We start from the raw sequence: 22,470 nt of genomic DNA on the forward strand, positions 1-22,470 counted from the left end.
TCAGTTTCCTCAAGTGAAAGATGTTTGTTTTTTGCATTATAGCCACCTTGAGCACAATAAATGAAAAACTAACCACTAACCACTTTTTTATGCATTAGCAGATATGTAAAAACAACCAAATCCCATAGAGGCTTTGCTGAGGGTCCCAAACTGCATTTCTAAAAGTTCCTATAGAAAGAAATCTGAGGTTTTTGTAGACAGATAGACAGACAGGCAGTCTCCTTCATATAGCTAGTCTCTTTCATGTGTCCCTGCTTCCTAATTGGAGGGTTTCATCGGCAGAGCCTCCAGTTCTCATTAGCAAAGCAGCGTCTCTTCTGGCTCACCTGGCTTTGATCTGCCAATAACACAAACTCAAATCCACATGCAAAATACTATTAGCCTACCTATTTTGCTTATCTGTTTGATGCATCGTCAGGTACTGTACATGGCACTCGCATGAAAAAACCCTAAGACCTGTGGTATACTGTCTAGAATGAGTTTCAGAATTTTAGCGTGATGCTGCAGACGTTTTCCTTTTCCTAAGGACATATACATACATTTCCTTTAGATAAGATTTGATGATTTGCCCTTTGAACTGAAAAAATCTTTGTTTTGAGACAATATATTAAATATATTTTACTTGAATGGTCCTTACTACCATACATAACCAGCGCACCATGCAACATCTGCTGTCAGACGCATACACACTCAGTCATAACATGTCAACATCCCATTCAAGACACCAGAGATCTCGTCCTGAGGTGCAGACCGGGGACACAGACATAAGTGCTAATTTGTCTCGTTCTCTCCGTCTCATGTATTTAAGCCTCTTAATTTAACAATAGAACTACATTACAGCATCATCGTATTTGTTTGGCTGTCGTCTGTCTCCAGATTTAGATGTATATCTGGGACTGATGCCTCTGGGCCTTTTGAGGACTTTCTCTCATAAATCAGGGGTCTCTATCCCACCCAGCCAGTCGTGGTCATTGTGGCTTTAGGCATGCCAAAGTAAAGCCAATTCTGACTGGCCCTATTCCCATTTCTGTGCCTGTGTACCACGCTCTGTCAGCAGCAAGGACTACACTCTTGCAGCCAGCCAGAGCCCTCCATCGGCCCCAGCTTAGCCAACTTTTACGGCCTGATCTGATGAGTGGAGGCTGGTTCCAGTTCGGGTAGACGAGTACAGCCCGTAAGAGGGGACTAACTGGGCAATTAGAGTCACAGACCAATTTGGGAGAACAATAGGTCCACACATTTAACAAGCTCCCCCTGCCAGGAGCCCAGCAGGGGTCTGTTGTTGGGCCTAATGGCTGCCCTGTAGACACTGTGTCTGTCTTGGTAATGTGTTGCCTGGCCCTGCCTCACTTAATGAGAAGGTGATAGAATATGGGCTGAATGGTTGGGCACCTGTCTGTCAAATACAACTCCAGCAGACAATCTAGCAAAAGGTTAAAGGACACGTGAAAATCTTTAAAACGAAAAAATAGATGCCCAAGTCAACAATTATCTTCCTTGCCAGTGCAAGTAATCCTGCTCATTTTTATGGCTATGAAGCGCGTTCATTTTGGGCTATTCATCTGGACAAATAACCATATTTAAAAATCACATTGTAATGTCATTTTGTTCCTCCATAGTTTTTGTACTTTGTTGCACCAGGACCTGTACTTATGGGGACATCGTCCCTAAAATACAATTCATATTATTTATAATCGTACAGCACACCTCCGCTCACCTTTTAATATATGAATTTGAAAAAGTCTGCTTCTCTCTACAGGTGCCAGGTCAATATTTTATCATTATTATTTAGGAATATTTGCTAGTGCACGCAATTCTGATCAAATTCATTTATCAATAGCGAAATAGCTGGCCAAATGTGTCATATTTACAACACTGTGGTTTTATACCATGTAAATAATACATTCAGTTTGTACTTGCCAAAATCATTTGAATATCATCGTGTAAATTCTATTTGGGGTATTTTCTCCCTCTACAGTACAGTCTACATCAAACACCTGAGACATACATCAAAGACAGAGGCATGTTTGGGAATGAGAGGAGGGGGGACTGGGTGTCTGAGCTGGTCTCCCTTGCAACACAGTGAACTCAGATAAAAGCTGTCTCCTCCCTGCACATAAGAGACTCATTAACTTAAGAGTCTGAACCCCCATTTGCCTCTTTTCTCTTCCCCTATCCCCCCCCCCCCTCCATCCTGCTGGGCTCCAGTAGGACTGACAGTCCTTGTGCAGACTGTCAGTAGCACTCAATTGTCACATCCAGTCTCCGGGCCTTGTGGGCAGACGCTGCCACGCCAAGGTGAGCAGACAACTTGCCCCCGGAAACTACAGACATCTGTGGATTGACTCCATATGCTAAATCAGTGTAACGTACTCAACATAATGAAAGTTCAAATGTTGTCTTTTGTCTAAATTCACGTTCTCAACAAAGAGCTGATACGCACTGGGGAATTCTGCTGTTAAAAATCAGGCCAATGCCATTCAGATCATTTTAGTAGCATTATTGTGCAGCCTTGGCAGATGAACACGACAGAGCTGCTATGATGCAATTCACAATAATTTACCCATAATCTGTGACAGTTTAATTGAAAAATCTTATGCACAGTCAAGCACATCAGCTTAATAATCACAGGACACAGAAATAATTGTGCAGTATACATGAGCTTCATCATTATTTCTATCCCCGAGTGGAACTGCATTTGGTTTGTTCCCAGAAACAAACCACCTTTCAAACCGATTCACTTAACATTGATCACAGCTCACATTGCAAACAGAGACAGGCCAAGGAAATGTGGAGAAAAAACACAAAAAACTTATAACATAATAAGACAGTCAGGCTGACAGAGCTATGATACACCATCCTACAATCCCACAATGACTCTGAGATGTCCTCTTATGCACCCCTTTGCTCCACTGCAACTCTGTGGGAGAAAAAAAAAGAGGCAGGTTAATTATTGGCCAAAAAACTGATTAAACAGGACTGTTAATGTTCTTGGTAGTAATTTTTAGCTCCTTTTGTGCACTCTCAGTCACATAAAAAAGCATGCTAAATAAATACATAATTTCTTCTACTTTCCATAAAAATCACACCAACCTAAAATCAAGATTAGAAGATAAAGACAAGCAGATTCAATTTCACCATAACAAAAATACATTTACAGTTAGTATCTGTAGTGTTATAAATCTAATTTACTGACAGGTCAAGTCTTGAATCCAATGACTTGGATTACATGTGTCAAAAGTACAAAACCTGGCTGGAACCTGGTTCTTGTAAAACTCTGGTTTGGCTGGAGTACTGAGGCATGCTGTCCCCTGATACTAAAGCAAGATTTGATCTGTATAGCCTTATTATGACAATCATACACTCAGTGGCCGCTTTATTAGGTTCACCTGTACAATCTATTGCAATTCAACAGCTCGGCCATAAATTCTACCTTCATGAAGTCGATAATCAGTTTTTGTTGACATTGTCCGAAATGTGTAAATTCAATTATATGTTGACTATTGGGGTCTTAGTTAAAGGTGGTGTTGTGCTGGACTACATTATAATGAGGTGTCTCTAATTTATTGTCCTTCCAAATGTCCATACATGAGGGGAGCAGAATATTAGAAACACCTCGGAATATAATGCAGTCTAGTACAACATCACAAACTACGAACTCAATGCTAAAACATTTATGACAGTGTCAATATGGACATTATAGGTATCATAAAAGCAAACTTCATGGCAGAACACTTGTATTGGATTGCATAATAAAGTGGCAACTGAATGTAAATATTCATTATGAATTAAGATTATATGATGGCTGATTAGTTTACATACATCTGAGAGTCTCTTAGGGAGGGAGGGGGGTCACAGCCCAGATATGCCCCATTGATGAAACAGTACTGCAGTAGAGCCCTGAAGCATGGATCCTGGAAAGATATGAAGACATTTAAAGTATTCAATAGGCTGGATGTATAACACACTAGTATCAACAAAAACCCACATTTTATAAAAACAAGGATCAAATAAAGTGTTTGGTCACTCACCCTAATAAGAATGTGGGGGTTTCCAACAATTATGAGCAGGGCTTTGGGACGGGTGACGGCCACATTGAAGCGTTTGGGGTTGGCCAGAAAGCCGAGCGTAGTCTGCAAATCATCACTCTCTACTGATTCATTAGAGCGCACCTATATTATAAGAGACATTAACTGAGTAATTGCCAAAACAGGGACTAAACTATTGGACGGTAATGATTGATGTTTGTGCTCCACAGACTTTTTCTTAATTTGAAAAGGAAGACCTTATCTGATTTTTCTGTAGAAGAAAACACTGATGTGTAAGTGTTATGTGGATTATATATATATTTATCCCAGCCTTAGTTTGGAATTTTGTGACTATTGCATTATTAAATAAAAAATCTTCATCACTGAAGACATTGTAAAAATGCGAATGGGTATATCTGACACATTGCGAACATAACACAAGCAACAACTGGCACATCCTAATCACTACCAACAATGATATCAAGGTGCTCTTCTAAAAATCTAGTTGCTATAAGAAAATGGCGGGTAAGGTTTAGGCACAAAAAAGCTTTTTGTAGCCTTCTCTCCATCATGTAAAAATGGCAAATGTTAAACTTCGAATGATTTATGTTTTTGGTGTGATGCAAAGTATGCTTCCTTTTCCAAGGTTCATACTGTATATAAAGTCTACCAAAAAGAGAATATAACAGAATTCAGTCATCTCACCAGCTTCCAAAAGACTAAGACATTAGTTGCCAGCCTGCATACAAATACTATTAATATGATAGAAACCTTTTGTTTTTAGTTGGCCAAAGTTGATATTCATTTTTCTTGAATACAGATCCAAATGTCATCTACACTCTGGGATGCTCAAGAAGACAGATGAAGTCATCTAATTTCACAAACTCTGCAAACACTTGAATGAATAGACTGAATTAATAGACAGAATGCAAGCTGTGATAAAAGCAAATGATGGATAAAGAAAAAAAATCTGACTGCAATAACATTCATTTGACTGATATTAGTACAAAACCTGATATTTTTAGGGTTCCCACACCTTCTGTGTTATTAACATTTCTGGAATCTTCTCCTGCCCTGCCATGCCAACATCGACCAAACTTTGCAGAGATAGGTCAAACATCTCACCCAACAAAAACTACATTAACTGACCACATGGTGGTGCTAAAAAACTATTTAAAATTTTGGTCAGGAACTGCTTAACTGTTCCAGAAAGGCATTCCTTGGATCACAACACATCTTTTTGTGTAGGCCAAACCCACCACTCTCAATTTTGTTCAAAACCAAAATAGTTTTCACAGCCTTCAGAAGTGATCCAATCTTTTCCACACTTGGTACATGTTTGATGCACATCACAAAAAATGTGCTGTATTGCTGTACAGAATCTGCACTCGATTAAAGTAGATGCCATTTAAAATCACACAATGGACCTCTCATTTAGCACATTCTGATGTTTGTAACATCTATTACCTAAATTCTGTTTATGCCTACCGTAGACATGATGATGACCAGGAACTCTTGTCCTTGGAACTCCTCCACAGAGCCCACTTTGACATCAGACAGGCCTACCTTACCCAGCAGCACTCGAATCTTCTCACACTAGAGAGTAATAAGAAAACAAGGACATTTTGGGTCTATTGGGTTGCAATATGCAAAGCCAGTCAAACATTTAGAAGCCATTTAAGCTACCTTGGAGTTAATTAATTCACTTTTATCCAACTACTAAGATGGAAAAAGAAAGGAGAACTCACTAATGCAACTAAAGCGATTTAAAGCATTGATATGAGAGCTGAGTTCAAAAAGGACAAAACACATTTCACAGATAAACTGTGCAGTTTTACTTGTTTCTTGTAGGGGGCAATGATGCCAATATCAGATGCATCCACGGGGTTGTAGAGCTTCTTGGCCAGCTGGCAGCAATACAGCATGACCTGGACAGCCTCCACTGGGTTGAACCATGATGGGTTGTTACCTTCTCTCATTTCTGTGCCCTAGGAAAGAGCAAAATACCTGGAATAAATGTGGGAGCGGAATATTCCAGTAATTTAAAGTGGCATAATAAGACACATTTTCTGACATACTTAATAAACTGGTAACTCAGTGCAGATGCATAATCAATTAGTGATACAGAATATGCCTCACTCTACAGTAGATAAGACTTGCAAGAGTGCAGCCATATTTCTTACAATTGTTTGTCTGAAGACCACTCACCCTAACTCCATGGAGGAGAAGTGGGAAGCCTTTTTTGGGCAGGGTTTTCCACTGGCAGAGAGAGTCTACTACAGCCCTGGGTGCTTTAAAACACAGTTCGCCCTGGTAGAAGAGCTTGGAGGGCAGTGTGAGCAAGGCCTCATGAGAACGGTAGTTGTAGATCAGCTTAGTCACCTGTAGTAGTAAGAGACCAGCTTTATCATGCATAAAGTGCATGCAACTATTATCCAATACATTCCTCTAAGATGATTATGATGATTATTTGTAGTAATCTTGTTACAAAGTCGACTAACTAGTATCAACAATAGCAGTAAAATAAAATCCTTATGCCAAGGTATAATGATTTCAAAATAAAGATAATATGCTACACATGGCATCAGGTGCCATGTAGCATAGCATCTGTGTAGCCTGTGAAACATTTTGATCATCTTCATGGATGTCAATATGATACTAGCTTCCAAAGAACACCTTAAAATTGCTAAATTTTGTATGCAGTGCACCAACCAGGTTAGGGTTGAATCCCCAGTCCTGTCTGGAGTATAGTGGATTGGCCATCAGCCTCTCCAACAAAGACACTCCCAGGCCAAAGGTAGCGGCCAGCTTGGACTTCACTACTGGACCCAACTGACAGGGGTCTCCGGCCAACACTATCTAAGCAGGCGGGGAGGAAAAAAACCATTCTTAAAATCAATAAACCTCAGGCAAGTTATGAATAATCAATAAGGCTCATTGTTTTCTGTTTTAATCATACCACATATGCTTTTTAAGAATAGATGTTAAAAAAATCTATTTAATTGATTAACTAAGCATACAAAATTATGAGTGAGGAATCGGTCAAGGTGGGAATACATGAGGAATTCTGCGTCGTAATATAGTGGCATGAAAAAGGGTGAGAACATATACATACAAACTTTGCCTGTAATGGCTCACACAAATCTGAAGTAAATTATAAAAAAACACAAGTCCAGCTGTTGTTCTTTTCCATGCACACAAGAAACATGGTTGGTGTAAATGACATCTAATACCCACTTGTGAACTGACTTCTGCCAGAAATCCCTACTCTGCTACCCAATTGGGACATGCCTGCACACAAGACAGAGCCTTTAAGGTCTGAATGTAGTCAGCACGCGTGTGTTTGTGCTGACCTGCCCATCTCTCTCTGATACAAGACTCATGGGGATCAGGGACTCTGGTTCTGTAGCCTGGCCGGCTTCATCCAGAAAAACGTGGGTAAAATGTCCCACTCTGAGGAAAAACAAATCCACAGTTAGTGAACTGAGTTACGAGCAGGAGATAGAAGCGAGGACAAAATCTGACAACTATCCTGGCCTTACTGTAGTCCTATATTATGGAACATGCCAGCGCTGGAGCAGGTGCTGACCACAATCCTGTGAAAAGCAGCATGACGGATGTCCTCTCCTGCCCTTGAGTACGGTCTCAGCACTTCTGGGATGGACTAAGAAAAGAACAGTCATCAACATGCCATGTAAATTTTAGATGATAAAGCAATGTACTAAATCTAGATGCAGACAGAGCATGTTATCACAACCTCATCTATTATTTAAATGATTAACACCCAACCTAGTGGCGAATGGTGATGGCATATGTACAGACATTACTGCACACAGGAGCATGCATATTTTCCCTTTGATCATACCACTGTAGTGAATGTCTTTTCCCTGATGCTGTTCAGTACCTCGTCCTGCCTACAAGATGCGTTGACACGGGCCAAACTTGCAGCATGCAGGAAGCCACTGTGATGTAGGCGGATGCAGATGAGGTCAGCAGCACTGTTGGAAGGAGTACATACGAGTACCCGACTACTGGGCAGAAAGTGGTAAACCTGGAGGTGGAAAGACTTAATCAAGTTACACAAGCAGGGGACCAGAATGGCAGTAAGCTTGACAGGCATAAGAACTAATAATGACATATTCACACAAGTTATGGAGACGTTTAACCAGTGTTCTCACATTGTCTTCAGTTTTTCTTGTCCACACTACAACGTGGACAGTATTTGTGAAAGTCTTGTTGAATACACTGTGTTATTGGTCTAATTACTGTGGCCAAATACACAGGAGTCTTAAAGTTAGGGACATATATATCACCACACATTTTTTTTCTTCTTCAAAATCAGCTAGTTAGAATACAGCCCCTGATTAGGAAGTATATTATATGGTGTTTGTGTGTATGTACCTGTAGTATGGCCTCTATGATGGTGATGGTCTTCCCAGTGCCTGGAGGTCCAAACAGCACATAAGGAACGGGCCGACACTCTCCTGCCAGGATCCTCTTCACTGCCTCTCTTTGAGGGGGGTTCAGGTCCGGGTTAAAGAAGTGCCCTTTGTTGGGGATGGCTTTGGATGGCCGTCTACCATCTAGAAGCGATTAAACATTTGACATTGATGTTCTTAACGTTATCTGATATGTACATGCAAAGCTTGCACCAAATGAAAAATCCAAAACCTGTACCTTTAGTCTGTGTGGCCTTTGACTTCATGTCGATGGAAATGCTCGACACCTTTCCATTATCCATGGCTGGAGCCTGGTGTTCAGATACAATTATGCTTAATCAAAACTAGACTTAATGGCATTAATATCTTTGATATATTTTTTTCTTTCACCTCATTGTCCGCCATTGCTTTGTTTTGGCCTGGCTCCTCTATCCACTTTCCTGTCCACTGAGGGGTCTGAAGAGTCACTCTAGTGGGGAAGAGAACTGCACAACAATGTGAAAATGACAGCAATTTAAAACTTACTGGACTACTTTTAAAATGAAAATGAAAGCTTGTATGAAGCTTTCCAGCATAAATAAATAACAGAAGTGTAGTTGTCTTAGTGAGTAAAGTAAACCAAGACTTATCAAACTTGTAAATATTTCAATTGTGATTTTGTCCATTAAACAACTGTGTAGTTATCAAGAAATATGATGTTGTTGGTTGTCAAAATGATTCAAAGCACCTGAACAATCAGAGACGGCTGGAGAAGTAAAATGAGATATTCAATTAATCCGTGGAGACAATTCTATGTTCTTTCTCTCTTTATGGCAAACAGAGATCACGTATAAACAGCACCCTCTGGAGCCAATTTTGTGGCAGTGTGTGTCCTCCCACTATAAGATGGTTTATCAATATAATGGAAGTATTTGCTGTTAAAATAAAGACCACCAAACGCTCACTTTTAGAATTTAAGCTCTACTAGAATTTATAAGGAATGGACTCTTTTAAAACACCTTGTTGTTCACTGATTTTATTTTATATAATTTCTGAATATCATAACAAGACAAATGTATATATTCTAAGAAGAAAACAACATATCTCAGGAAATTCTATTTATTTATTCAATATCCTTACTTCACTGACTTAACTTTTCATTAGTTCTGTGTCTGCAGTGGAACATTTTTCATCCTCTTGAATGTCAGTGTGATACTTGGCTTCCAAAAACCTCTTATATTGTACCTTCCAAAGAGTACTGTATATTGCATGTGATTGTATGTACAGTTGACTTGTATGAAAATCAGAATCTGTCCTCTTCATCATGCTAGAAAAGAATTACAGTAACTTACTCTCCCCAAACTGTTTTGTCTGGTCAAGTGCGTTGTGACATCGCCTCATGTTCAATCTGGTAATGCAATCAATCAACATGCTCGTATTAAAACTATGATGATAATTTCCAGGTGAAATATAAAAGCACTGCGTTCAAGTCATAACTGCAATTTCTTTTCTAACCTGTTGTAAGAGAAGTCAACATCAAGCGGCTCTCCAAGGTAGCTGCGCTGAAACTCTGAGTTCACTCTCAAGCTCACATTCTCATCATTCATCTGTGAGTCAAAACAGAGCATTAGATTACATCTGAATTCAAAGAGCATTTATTTTCAATTATGCAGAAAATAAAAGATGCTTCAGAGTAGGGTTGGGTACCATTGACCGATACTAGTACCCAACAGTACCTTTTTTCAGTACAGTACAAACTTCTCAATTTCAACATTGTTGTTGTTATAGAACATTTTATTTATTCAGAACATTTTACGCACCACACAAAATAAAGTCCGTCCCTACGTCGCCCTCCCCTATTAAACCCGTCCCTACAACCTCCAGCCTGTCACAGTCTGAACCAAACGAGTAAAAAAAGTCCAGTTATCTCCAACAACAACTTACTCAACTAGCTAATTAATTACCTGAAGATGTCGATGCCTCACTAAAGTTTCAGCCGTCCATGGAGGGTTCAACTTCTTCTACGCTGGCTGCAGGCATGCTAACCTTAGCTGTGGCAGACTTGGCTTTCAGGCTATTAAACACGGTACACTCTTCAGTTTTTAGATGTATGTTTTTTATTTTTTTTGTTTGTCTAGGTGTTTCCTCAGGTTAGACATGTTGCCCTGGCCAGCTTTGCATTTTGAATTACAAATATTGCAGCGAGTTGCGTCAAGTTTTGAAAACTGTAACCACAATCGTGACTGCTTTAAGCTTGCCATTGCCCTGACATGCTCTAACGTGAATCGGTACTCTGTAGTACCAACGTAATTCAGTCGGTGACCAACCCAACTTCATAGTATCAAATATCTCCGTACCTCTGTGACATAAGCAACGTACTCCATTACCACACCGTCACCGCGTGGTTTCTTCAACACTATTCTGTCACCTGCAGAGCAAACGGGTCAAAACTCTTGTATCGCGCAACAAACTCACAACACAAACATTTGCGATAATTCAACAATGATGAAGAAAGACACAGAAGGCCTCCTCACCTATACTGAGACTGGGTCGGCCTTCGGCCAACCCAAGGACCTCTAGGTGCAGGTAGACTGCTCCTTTCCTAAGAAGGGCCCCGTTGATTCTGAATTCTCTCAGTTCGCGCTCTGCATGCAGCTCTTCCAGCCAGATAAGGGTTGAGAAACGTGAACACATATTGGACGGTGACAACACCTGAGCAAACAGACACAGCAAGAGAAGGAAATGGTGATATTTTAGCTGATCCCTGAAGGCAAATAGTATTTTTTTTATTTCCCTCCCCACAGGGAACACACAGCATGAGATAAGCCAGAATAGTAGCCACTGGAGCCAATTTTATGGCAATCTGTGTCCTCTAAATAAAAGATGGTCTATTAATATCATAAATCATCTTGCCTGTGAAATTTAGAGGCCCAGAGGTTCACTCCTTTGTTAGGATGCTGATTCAGAAAATGTATATTCATAAAGTAAATAAATATTGGAAGACTCAATTATCCAAAGTGCTTTAATGCAACATTAATCAACACATTCATTGTGCAAGTACCCCTAATCTATCTTAATCTTATTAATATTCGTGTATGTTAATCTTAATCTGCAACTTTTATCAAGTTATTCTATATGACAAGCTAAACTTCATTGTGAGCATGCTCACCTCTCCCAGGCTGGGCTGAAGTGCCAGCACGTCGCTCTGTGCCTCCACACAGTCTCTGAGAGCCTGTGGCACTGGGTAGTTCGGTAGGAAGTTTGGCAGCCGCCGCTTAGCAAGCCTAAAGATGGGAAAATCAATCTCAAATAAGAGGTGACACAAATTCACTTTGTTTCAGCAACAAGGATGGGACTTGTACATATGTTGATACTTAATATTAGGTTCAGATTTGCGTTTTATCCATTTATCCAATTATTTAATTTCATCTAAAACATGTAAAACAAATATGGATCATGACTTATTTAAATTTTGAAGATCCTGATAACTGCAAAGAACATTGGAAGGTCCCTGCAGGCTAAATAGTACAAATATTCATTAAGATCTATCCATGATTAATATTATATACTAACTAATACATTAGTATAACTAAGCACACAGAGTAAGAGGCAAATATCACAGTAGCTGTACGATAGGTCGGCAGTTCATTTCAAGCTTGGTGCTCTTCCTCAGGCAGCAATGGAATCAGTTGTTTCGATACCTTGGTGGGTCTTTTGGAGCAGAGACAGTGATCACGTGAGTAGGCATTGTTGAGACCGAGCGCACATCACTGGGACTGTAGGGAATAGAGGGCTGCAGCAGGTTCTCCTCTTCACTGCCCACTGTGACCTCCAGGCGCCTCCCGATGGTGAAAGATGAGAAATGCAGCAACAGCAGCTCAGCACAGCTTCCTAGACTCCTGAGCAATTTCCCACATGGGATTTAGTTGTACAGACAACATACTAACAAGAGATCCACAGAGACACTCGACACACAATAAATAGAGCTTATTCTATATTACAAGACAGCAGGCCCAGACACAGGTGAACCCAAAAACTCCATTACTCCTCCAACTGCTTCGTTTATTTAGACTAGAGCCACTACAAGAAAATTACTTACTTTGCTTGGCAGGCTACTACAATAGACAGCCTCTCTCCTGGTGGAATATCCACCTCTTTTTCCTCTCTCCTTGCACCAGGGGAATGGATAGTCTCCTTCAGCACCTCACCATTTTCTTTGTCAACCTCTTTCACATCACTGACTTGTTTTTCTGATGACTCAGAGAAGTTTTCAGACTCTGAGCAGTTTTCTTGCAAAGGCTGTCGTTTCTGTCTCAGTGATGTGGACCCTTTGACAGTTACCAGGGTGAACTGTTCTTTTGAGTCCCAGCCAGAAAAGTCACAGCACTTCAGCCTGTGGGTCTCTGAACCTTTGTTTCTGTTATGAGACAAAGATGGACATTAAACAGCATAGTATATTGTGCTACTTGTTGAAATAGTAATTTCTTCTGTAACAGGTATTCCATAGTCCTCTAATTTTCTCTCATATTTGAGAGATTTGTACCAAAAGACCTATGGTTACTAGAGTTTTAATAAAGGTTGCAAAGCTAAAACAAAATACGAATTCTACTCATAAGAGCATAGACATATATTTTACAGCGGTTTGTGACTAGTGCTTTAATGAATATTTTCTTTCTTCTTTGGTCACTCACTGTATCCAGAGTACCAGCTCTCGTTTCTCCCCAATCATCAGATCTCCAAACTTGCCGTAGTCTGTTACATCCAGCCCCCCTTTATTTTCCAGAATGCTCTGTAGCTCAGCCTCCGGGAGAACTGTAGCAGAACAATTCACACTGCAACAAGAATGACAAAAGAACCCATCAATTTACTGATCTGTATTACCCACATCAAAACTTGAATAAATGTGAAAAATACTGTTGCATTTCTGATGATAAAGCTAAAATGATTAGTTGGATTTAGTCATTTATGAAGTAAAAATAGTGAAAAAAATACTATGAAATCTCACAAATGGGAGGATTTGCTGCTTGTATTTGTCATAAATCATAGTACACAGAATACCTCTGGGTTAAGGACCTTTGTTCAAACTAGAAACTGCGGTTGGCAGGTTTTGATATTTCATAGGCCGAAAGATTAATCGTAAAGATACAAGTCCAAACACTGTGGTTAATACCTCTGAAGGCAGGGTGCCATGCACAGGGCCCTCCAACAGTAGAGGGACTGACTGCTCTCCACCATTACCAGGTTGACCAGGTGCCCTTGCAAAGGCTGGTAGTGTGCAGGCAGCAGCAGGGAGTCCAGGCTGAAGAACACACTGTCCTCCACAACTCCATTGTTACCATACACACTGGTCACACGCACCTGGAGATAGCAGATCATTCAGAGGAAGGGAGGGAAATGAAAGTTGAAGTAAGACTAGGACTAAGAAGTCATTAGATTTTCACCAAACAAGGTTTTAATATTACTCAAATGGACTAGACAGACATGAATTAGCTTTTAAACATTCACACTTCTTTCAGTTGCATTTGAGAAAAGGTATCACACTTACCTCTGATGAACTCAAAAAGGGCTAAATTGTTAAGTTGTGGGTATAGCAAAAACTTTCAATGATGCAATTACCTGGTCTAGGCGACAATAGCGTAAAGGGCCCACAGAATGAGCCTGGGTGGTCCACTGGGTAGGATTGATAAAATATTTTGCTTGGACCCAGTCTCCTTTCATTGGCTCATAACCTAACGAAAAAAAAGAGAGAATATACACCAATGTGTGCCAACAGTCAGGAAAGCTAACATCAGTCTTCAGCCAAATGCTTGTAAATTTTGGTTTTGGTTTGTCTAATCTACTCTCAGTTTGACAGCTAACCAAACATCAACTGTAAATAATATATGTAGCTGTTATGTTAAATAAGTCAAAAATGCTGAACAGTTTTTGGTCTGGACAACAGAGCAAGTATCTGCAAAGCATCATGGACAGTGAGTACAAGTACCTTCTGAAAGGCTGTAGCGTGAGAAGTATGTGGTCTGGTTTATGTAGCCGCCATCTCCATCTAATGATGTGACTGTGCCAATGAGAGGTCGCAGCTGCCTACTGTCATCTTCTGGGGTTTCTCCTCCATCCTCCCAAGCATCTGCACTCTTCTCCACCTAAATGGCAGGATCAAATGGTGCATGTCTGACAATGCTCATCGTGATGGCCCTCAGTTCTTCCCATACATAGGCTCTATTTGGGCGGCCTGCCCAGGCGTTACTGACATTTGTGTTGTTTATTTTTTGTTATTAACAATATGCCAGTATTTGAGTGCATTAACTGTTACAGTAAGACTTATGGTCAATGAGCCACTGCTGAGGAAACACTCTACCCTATTTTCCTGACTTAATCACTGTAACTAGAGGGAACAATAAACAAGTATAGGTTAAATTCACATATAGGTCCCAGTCACCTCTCAATCTACACCAACTCTTAGTTGGTTAACAAGTCAGCAAGAGAGATTCACCAACATTTGGATTCTGATACTTGACAAAGATGGAGCACATGCATTAAGTATTGTATGTCCTGTCCTATTTCACCAAACACAAGGTAAACATAATATAAGTGTATGTTAATGATGGAGCGAAGCAGAGTATTCTCACCCTTATAGCTTTCCATCCCCCTTGGGCACTGTCTCTTACTGCTATGCAGTTCACCAGCTGCCCTTCTTTCAGTGGCATCCCGCCCAACACTTGTCCACTTGTGAAGTAGACCGCATCGTCTATCATGCCATGATCAAGGCACAGCTGGGTTACCACACTGCCCCGCAGGTGGCGAATGTCTTCCATGCCTGAGCAAAAAAAACAACATTGCATCCAATCGGTTGGTGTGTTGCTATTGTGGTGTTTTAACCACCTAGCAAGACAGAACGATTATGTTAACCAGTTGAACTTTATCTAGCTATACTTTGTGGGAACGCTGCATTTACCTGGTGTACCGGAGACAATGCCCTCTCCATCCACCTCAACTGTCCTCCACAATGGAGAAACCAGCTTAGACAGCACACACCTCACAGCAGTAAGCATATCTGCAACACGGTAACGTTAGCTGAAGTAGCTAGCTACCCACACTAGGAAAACAGAATAGAGCAGGGATTTTTCCACACCTAGCGTTATTTAGATGCAGTTATTGGTTGTGTAATTGGGTATTGGTTATACTCAGCTGGCTAACACATCCAAAAGACAGAAACTAATCTATCCAAATGATAAAAATTGGTCAACATCACGCTAGCTAGCTCATTCTAACGTTAACGTTAGCTAGACAAAAATGGTATTTCACATATTCAAAGCTAACGTTAATGTTTGCTAAATGTTGCCTTAGCTATAGCGCATTTAGCAAATAGCGGCGTGTTAGATGAAAGTAATTGAAAACATAATTTAAGTAACAATGGATAGGTGAGGTTATTTTTAAATTACCGTTCTCAACACAAATATTAAGCTACAGTTCACGTGTTGGGGTCAACACCTTTGTGTTGTTTCAGCCCGATTGCAGATTGCGACGTTACTCATCAATCAGTCTATGGGAGGAGGTGCTATGTGAAATTTGGTCAACCTACCAGAGATGTACTGTATGTCCCAAAATTCACCGCCAAACCAGCCTGGTGGCGCACTTAGCATTGTAGGCGGGATGAGGCAAGAAAGCCCCACCCATGGAGGTTGTCGTTTAAATTTAAAATGTAAAGTGCAAGTTTGTGAATTTTCTGATGAGGTTGTCTTTTCATTTAAAGGTAGTAGTCAAAGGCTTGGTTGTCTAAGGATTAAAATACTGTGCATTGACAATATAACGCCATATCAATTTAATTTGTGTTTAATTACTCTGAGCTTTGGCTCAAATGAGGCGTCCGTATTTATTTGGTTTTCTGACACTTCCGGATTAGTAAAAATATTTTTTTTGTTATCAGATGATAATGACACTAAATTTTCATCACAATAAAACGTATGATAGGATCATTTCAAGTTGTTTCCTCCTTTTCCACACTCATACACACACATAAATGCTAAAGCACTTTGACATTTTATTCTATAAAATGAAATTTGCAAGTTGTTAACAAATGTTAACAAACTCCACTGGATAGGTCACCACTATAGATTAATACAGGCTCCATATGCTGTATATCCATATTCATGTAGAGAATTTACTGAACCTTTTTGTTTTTACAACATTTGCAGAATGCAATGCAGTGTGAAATTAATCATAAACTACAGCTATCCCGCTTGTGTTCTAGACACATTTCAGCACCATCTGTTTACTCACCAACCGCCTCATTCACCTCTCTACTCTCAAATGGACTGTTTTTTGGCACTTAATGCGTCTTTCCATGTCAGGAAGAAGCAGGTGGAACAATTTTTGCAGAGATGTTATGCCTGGAAGGAAAACATCTACTGTACTCTTTTTTTTTTCAGCAACGCCCTGAAGCACACTTTCACAGCACCATCAGATTCACACCTACAATCTGTGTGTGTCCTCATTTTCTTTACTGAATCAATGACAAACTCCCTGCTGATGTGATCTGATGACACAGTGTGAAATGTTCCCCTGTCATTATCCTCCTTTCCTTTACACACTGTGAAAGTGAACAACACAAAACTCTTTATGCCACTAAGTGTTATTTCAGTTTAAGATCAAGCCTTGATTTAGCCAGATATACCTTTTGAATATGGTAGTGTTGCTGCCAAGTCTGATCCCTACAGCTTTCACTCTCTTATGTCTTACTACTAGAACCATATTTCACACAGATTCTCACTGTGTGTCCACAGGGTTGTGAAATACGTCTGTGTTATTAATACCAATGGCACAAGGGATTCTGAAGATCCAAGGATAAATCATTTCAATGTCTTAAGTTTGCAACTTAAGTGCTGCCAAGGGTGCTACATACAGTATATCACAGACTATAAACTTTTCTTCTTTTTTTCTTCTGGCAGCTCTTCTGTAGATGCAGATAAATATTAGGGATGTTTGGCATTCATGGTGAACATGTCTCTGTATTAAGTTTCTTAGCTTAATATAACTGAATGCAATGATATGCAAACTTACAGTCAAAGCATAGACTCTGTTGCTCTCTATTAGGCTTTGATGTTGTGACTCGTCGTCTGTGACATCTGTTAGTGTAAGTTAAGATATACTTTATGTTTAAGGACCCTACCCGTTTACTACATATCGCATACTTTGCATTACTGCCAACCATCTGTCAAATTGTACCATATATTTTCAAGATGTTAGAAGGAACTTTTACTGCCTTCCAGCAGAAGCCAGAAATTTTTGATTAGCCGCCAAAAAATCCTTTGAAATTTCTGTGTTTTAAAAATCTGAAAATTACTCAGTTTTATTAATTCCTTTAACCTTTCAGTTGTATCTTCTGTATATGTTATCTCCCCACACTTTGGATCTGTCACAAAGGGTTGCCTTAAAATGTTAATGTACGGCAACTAACACATTTCTAATATGTAGTTTGAACTTACCATCAGTATCACACTGTTTCCCTTTCAATAGCGAGGGCTGAATATCAGTCCTGAGTACTTTCAAAGTAGTGATAGATTCACAATGATACCAAGTCATCACAACAGTGCCAGTTTCAAGCTGAGCACTGGTAAATATCCAAATATATTGTACATTGTACAGCTCAGTATTTTAAAATGACATTCAAGAGTGAATGATAAATTAAATATATCAATTACTTTTACTGTTTCAGCATTACTATTAATAATGTAAAAGATTATAGGTTTGATTGTCATTGTGATTTAAGTGTGCTTACTGTAAATAATATTCAACTAAAGTCCTCACTTGAATAATGAAAGTTGTTGAAATATAATCTCATTACAAGGTCCATTTAGTAGCTGTTCTGTAGCTTTTGATTGTATCACACAGTCTTCCTCAGCAGATGGCCAAGTTGTCATGTAATTGTAGATGTCTTTTTCTCAGCACTTTAAAGATATCTCATCCATGTTCATTGAGATTTAAAGTTTCTTCTTGACCTAGGAAACAGCAGTCTCACCACAAGGTCCATTTAGTAGCTGTTGTGGAGCTTTTGATCATATCACAGAATCTTCAAAGTTATAAAACTGGTATTGTTATTTTACAGTTAGAACTGCTTTAATTTTAATGCAACAATAACTTGTTATCTGTCTTGTGCAAATCAAATCTCTGCAAGTTGATTTCACACTGCCTTACCACGGCTTTAAACGATTGGAAAAAAGATCCCAAAATCTTATAATAGCAAAAATGGTATGCTTTGGAAAATGCTCAGCAGTCAACTAAGGTATGTATGATCTGTAGTTAATGGACTTACAAAAAGTAGTAAAACATGCACAAACGCAGATATGGTCTATATGGCAGAGCAGTTATGTTGATTTACAGCTCTTCCCAAAAAGCATTTTTATGTAGTTGGTTCAAAATGGGTGTGCCTTCAGTCGACTGTGGCAAGTGATAGCACATTAATATCGCAAGTCTTATATATGAACCATTTAAACAGTTTCCTCTGGTGCTGCCCAGAATCATACACTCATGCGCACATGTGGCAGTCGTGCTTTTATGTTTATCTGTTGGAGTGCAGTTTATACAGTGAATCAACAATCAAGCTCTTCGTTGACCTTGTCATATATTTTAGGAAACTCTTAATGTTTTCATATTGTTTGACAGTGTCAATGTCTTTGCTAATGTTCATGTGACCCTACTTTCACCACAAGAGGGCAGTGGCGTCACTCTTTGTACACAGAACAACTAGAGTCTTTGCTACAGAGTGCAAATGAGGCCAAAGGAGAAAACAGATCAGATCCTAATCTCAGAGACCATGTTGCTATAACTAGACACTCTACTTACCCTGTTTAATGACAACAAATGCCACGACTGCTCAGAAATTATGCCAGCTATTGTGAGCACCATAGGGAAAACCGGATTTTGTGTTTGACATGAGCCTTCCCCTCAGTAATTAGCAGCTAAAATACACAAGCATATGAGCAAGCAACAGTACAGTCAAGATTATCTGATCGGACAGAGTTTGGCCACAGCAGATTATCTTCTCAGGGTGCCTGAAGTTATTTAAAGAAGAGTCGGCTTCCCGCCCATATTGCAAAGAATAAGCATGTCAACATGTTTACAGACATATTCCTTAGAAAACTAAGGAAATAAGCATATATTCACATTGATGACATATATTCAGAATGTTTTGAGTTGCCAAAGCATGTTATGTTACTCAATGCCAGAATATTATTGTACACCTTAAAATATATATATATATATATATTTATATATATACATATATAAATACCCTGAAGTACAGAAAGTCAGTGTAATCTCAAATCCGTACCACAGACACACAATACAGCCTCATAGAGGTATATAGAGAAAAGTAATTCTCAGTTATTAAACTCTAAAGTCTAAACTCTGGAGTTTTTTCTTTGGTTAATGATCCGTCAAATACATCTTGTTTGTTCAGGTAACAAACTAAATGTGTGTTTACAGCAGTCTGTAGTGTGTAGTGCAGCCCACATGAAAAAATGGGATTAATTAGATAATCCCTTCTGAGATTCGTCTCCATTCTCTTTCAGTATGGAAACCAGATGCAAATAGGAATTCATTTGGCATGATGAATGTATATCAAACACAGGGGAAGGAACATTGCAATGGCAAAGAGAGCCCATATTTTTTGCCGTCTGTTATTCATTATATTGGATGCACAACATTGTACTGTATAACATTACATACATAAAGTGTCTTTCATAGTGTATATTTTTGACATATTTAATACTATTGTTTCAGAGCTTTGCAGGCTCTAAAACAACTGAACTAAACTGCAGGCAAACTTCCTTTAAACTATAAAACAGCAGCTGTTGAGACGGGAAGCAGATTATTTTCCTGAAAATCAGTATGCTATAACTCTGCCTACAACAATCCAGTTAGTGCTATCATGATAATTGCCAAATCATATATCCTCAATTTAAGCCTCTGCATCTTGATCCAGAAAGAAACACAGAATCAGACAATAATGGGATATATGTAAAACATTTTTTCATTTGTGGCTTTGCAGTATCTCATGATAGCAAAAATGTTCAAAAATGCCATACATTGCAATGTTAAGATATCCTTTAAAGGAATATTGATCTGTACCAAAAATATACAAATTGTTGCATTTTGTGTTACCTTATTTCGGACCAAACTGAATTGAAATTTGTTACATTTTTGCAAAAGTGATCAAGCAATTCCAATACGAATTAAATGGAACATTGAAGAGTAACACTGTTAAATGTGTTAAATATATCATTATGTAAGGGGTCATATGTTCAATACTCTATAGCGTAAGCATCCCACTGTTGTTTTGTCCTTACGGTTTTCAGTTAGGACATTTCTTGACATGTATCTGACACTCCACATCTTTTTTGTTGTTCATGCCATTAAGAGCTTGTTGTTGTGCACATAGTTAGCATTTTAAATGTCCTCACTTTTCTACATTCAACTCCTCTCCTCCTTTTTTCTTTGCGGTGGTACTGACCCACTTGAGAAGCCTTTTCCCACTGTTTTTTTGTGGAAGATACTGGGGATAAATGTTAATCAGTCAGTGATCAAATCGGGTGATGACCGGGTGCTGATGGCATTTCATCAAAAAATTGTCTATATGCACAGGTGGGCTCACACTCTCACCTTTACCTGATGAAGCTCTTGTTTGGTGGAACCGTTAGCAATCCTGTTTACATATTTGGGAACAAGCAAGTAGTGTGCAGGTATGTTTTGTCTTTCAGTGCACCTCTACCCAGCACCTGAAATTAATTTAAGGAATAGTTCGACATTTTAGGAAATATACAGTATTTCTTGGCCGGTTGCCTGGCAATCTCACAGTGACGACAAGAGTCCAGCACATAATCCCCTAAAAACCACAACAAGTCGTTTTTACACTGGGGTTTTTGTATGGATGAAACAAACAATATATAATGTGTTAATTAGTGAGCTTTAGAGATGCTGGTAGGCAGATTTTGTTACCTTTGGACCGTTTCCAGTCTTTATGCTAAGCTAACTAGCTGATGGCTGTAATTAATATTCACTGGACAGAAATGAGAGTGGTATCGATCTTCTCATCTCATCTCATCTCTTCTCATCAGCAAAAAAAAGCATGTTTTCCAAAATGTCAGACTATTCCTGCAGGGACATGCATGTGTCTCTTGGAGGTTATCTATCAAACAGGTTGACAAATGGAAATGAAAACTTAACGTTGTGGTGGGAGAAGTACTCAAATCTTTTACTTAAGTAAAATAGGCAATACCACAGTTTAGAAATATGTTGTTACAAGTAAAAGTCAAGCATTCAAAATGTCAAGCAAAAGTGTAAAAGTATCAAAATATTATTAAAGAAAGTACTACTTTACTGATGGTAAAGGTGCATAGGGCTAATTGTAACTATACAAATGCTAGCTTGGGAATGTCCTCCCTTGTCTTATCTTAACCTATTGTAATATATCATATTTTATTTGTTCATTATATTCTGTATTATTAATCTGTAACTAGTGTAGTAGAGTAAAGGTAAAATACTTTACTGAATTGTAGTGCAGTGGATGTATAAAGTAGCAGACAATGGTAATACCCAAGTAAAGTACAAGTACCTCAAAATTGTACTTAAGTACTGTACTTGAGTACATGTATGTAGTTACTTCCCACTACTACTACACTACTACTCCCTAATAATCAGGGATGATGGGGTGTGCAATTGTGATCTGTAAACAAACAAATATGTGGATGTGTGTTGCAGCTGTGAATGGTTAGACATGTTTTGACAAAGGTGGATGACAGTGGGGATAAGACAGTAAAGGGGGGGGGGGGGGGGGTCTCCTCCTGAGTAGCTACGCCCCTGAGCAGCGGCAGTCATATCAGAGATGTGAGAGGGGAAGAGAGCACAAAGAGAGAGGGGGAAGAGAAAAGACAGGGAAGGAGGAGGTCTGCGTAAACTCCGCCTCCGGTCTCGGATCCTCTCGCATTCCTTATTCACAGCCTCTCACGTTGAGGATAGAGAGAGAGAAA

At 39.3% G+C, this 22,470-nt stretch overlaps 1 protein-coding gene across 1 annotated transcript; it reads right to left on the reverse strand.

Annotated features, from left to right (window-relative positions):
- Window positions 1-3,809: 3,809 nt before the first annotated feature.
- mov10l1 (Mov10 like RNA helicase 1) lies at window positions 3,810-15,495 on the reverse strand. Its single transcript, XM_070907043.1, has 25 exons — window positions 15,399-15,495; window positions 15,073-15,260; window positions 14,430-14,586; window positions 14,063-14,175; window positions 13,617-13,804; window positions 13,138-13,278; window positions 12,546-12,863; window positions 12,148-12,345; window positions 11,616-11,730; window positions 10,981-11,158; window positions 10,804-10,874; window positions 9,962-10,053; window positions 9,799-9,854; window positions 8,858-8,952; window positions 8,706-8,778; window positions 8,430-8,611; window positions 7,933-8,079; window positions 7,571-7,692; window positions 7,382-7,481; window positions 6,741-6,887; window positions 6,237-6,410; window positions 5,867-6,016; window positions 5,517-5,624; window positions 4,032-4,172; window positions 3,810-3,914 (listed from the first exon to the last, which is right to left on the reverse strand). The coding sequence occupies exons 1-25, from the start codon at window positions 15,493-15,495 to the stop codon at window positions 3,810-3,812; spliced, it is 3,456 nt and encodes a 1,151-aa protein (XP_070763144.1).
- Between the last annotated feature and the right edge of the window lie 6,975 nt (window positions 15,496-22,470).

Source organism: Enoplosus armatus, chromosome 6 (assembly GCF_043641665.1).
Source record: "Enoplosus armatus isolate fEnoArm2 chromosome 6, fEnoArm2.hap1, whole genome shotgun sequence".
Lineage (NCBI taxonomy): Eukaryota > Metazoa > Chordata > Actinopteri > Centrarchiformes > Enoplosidae > Enoplosus > Enoplosus armatus.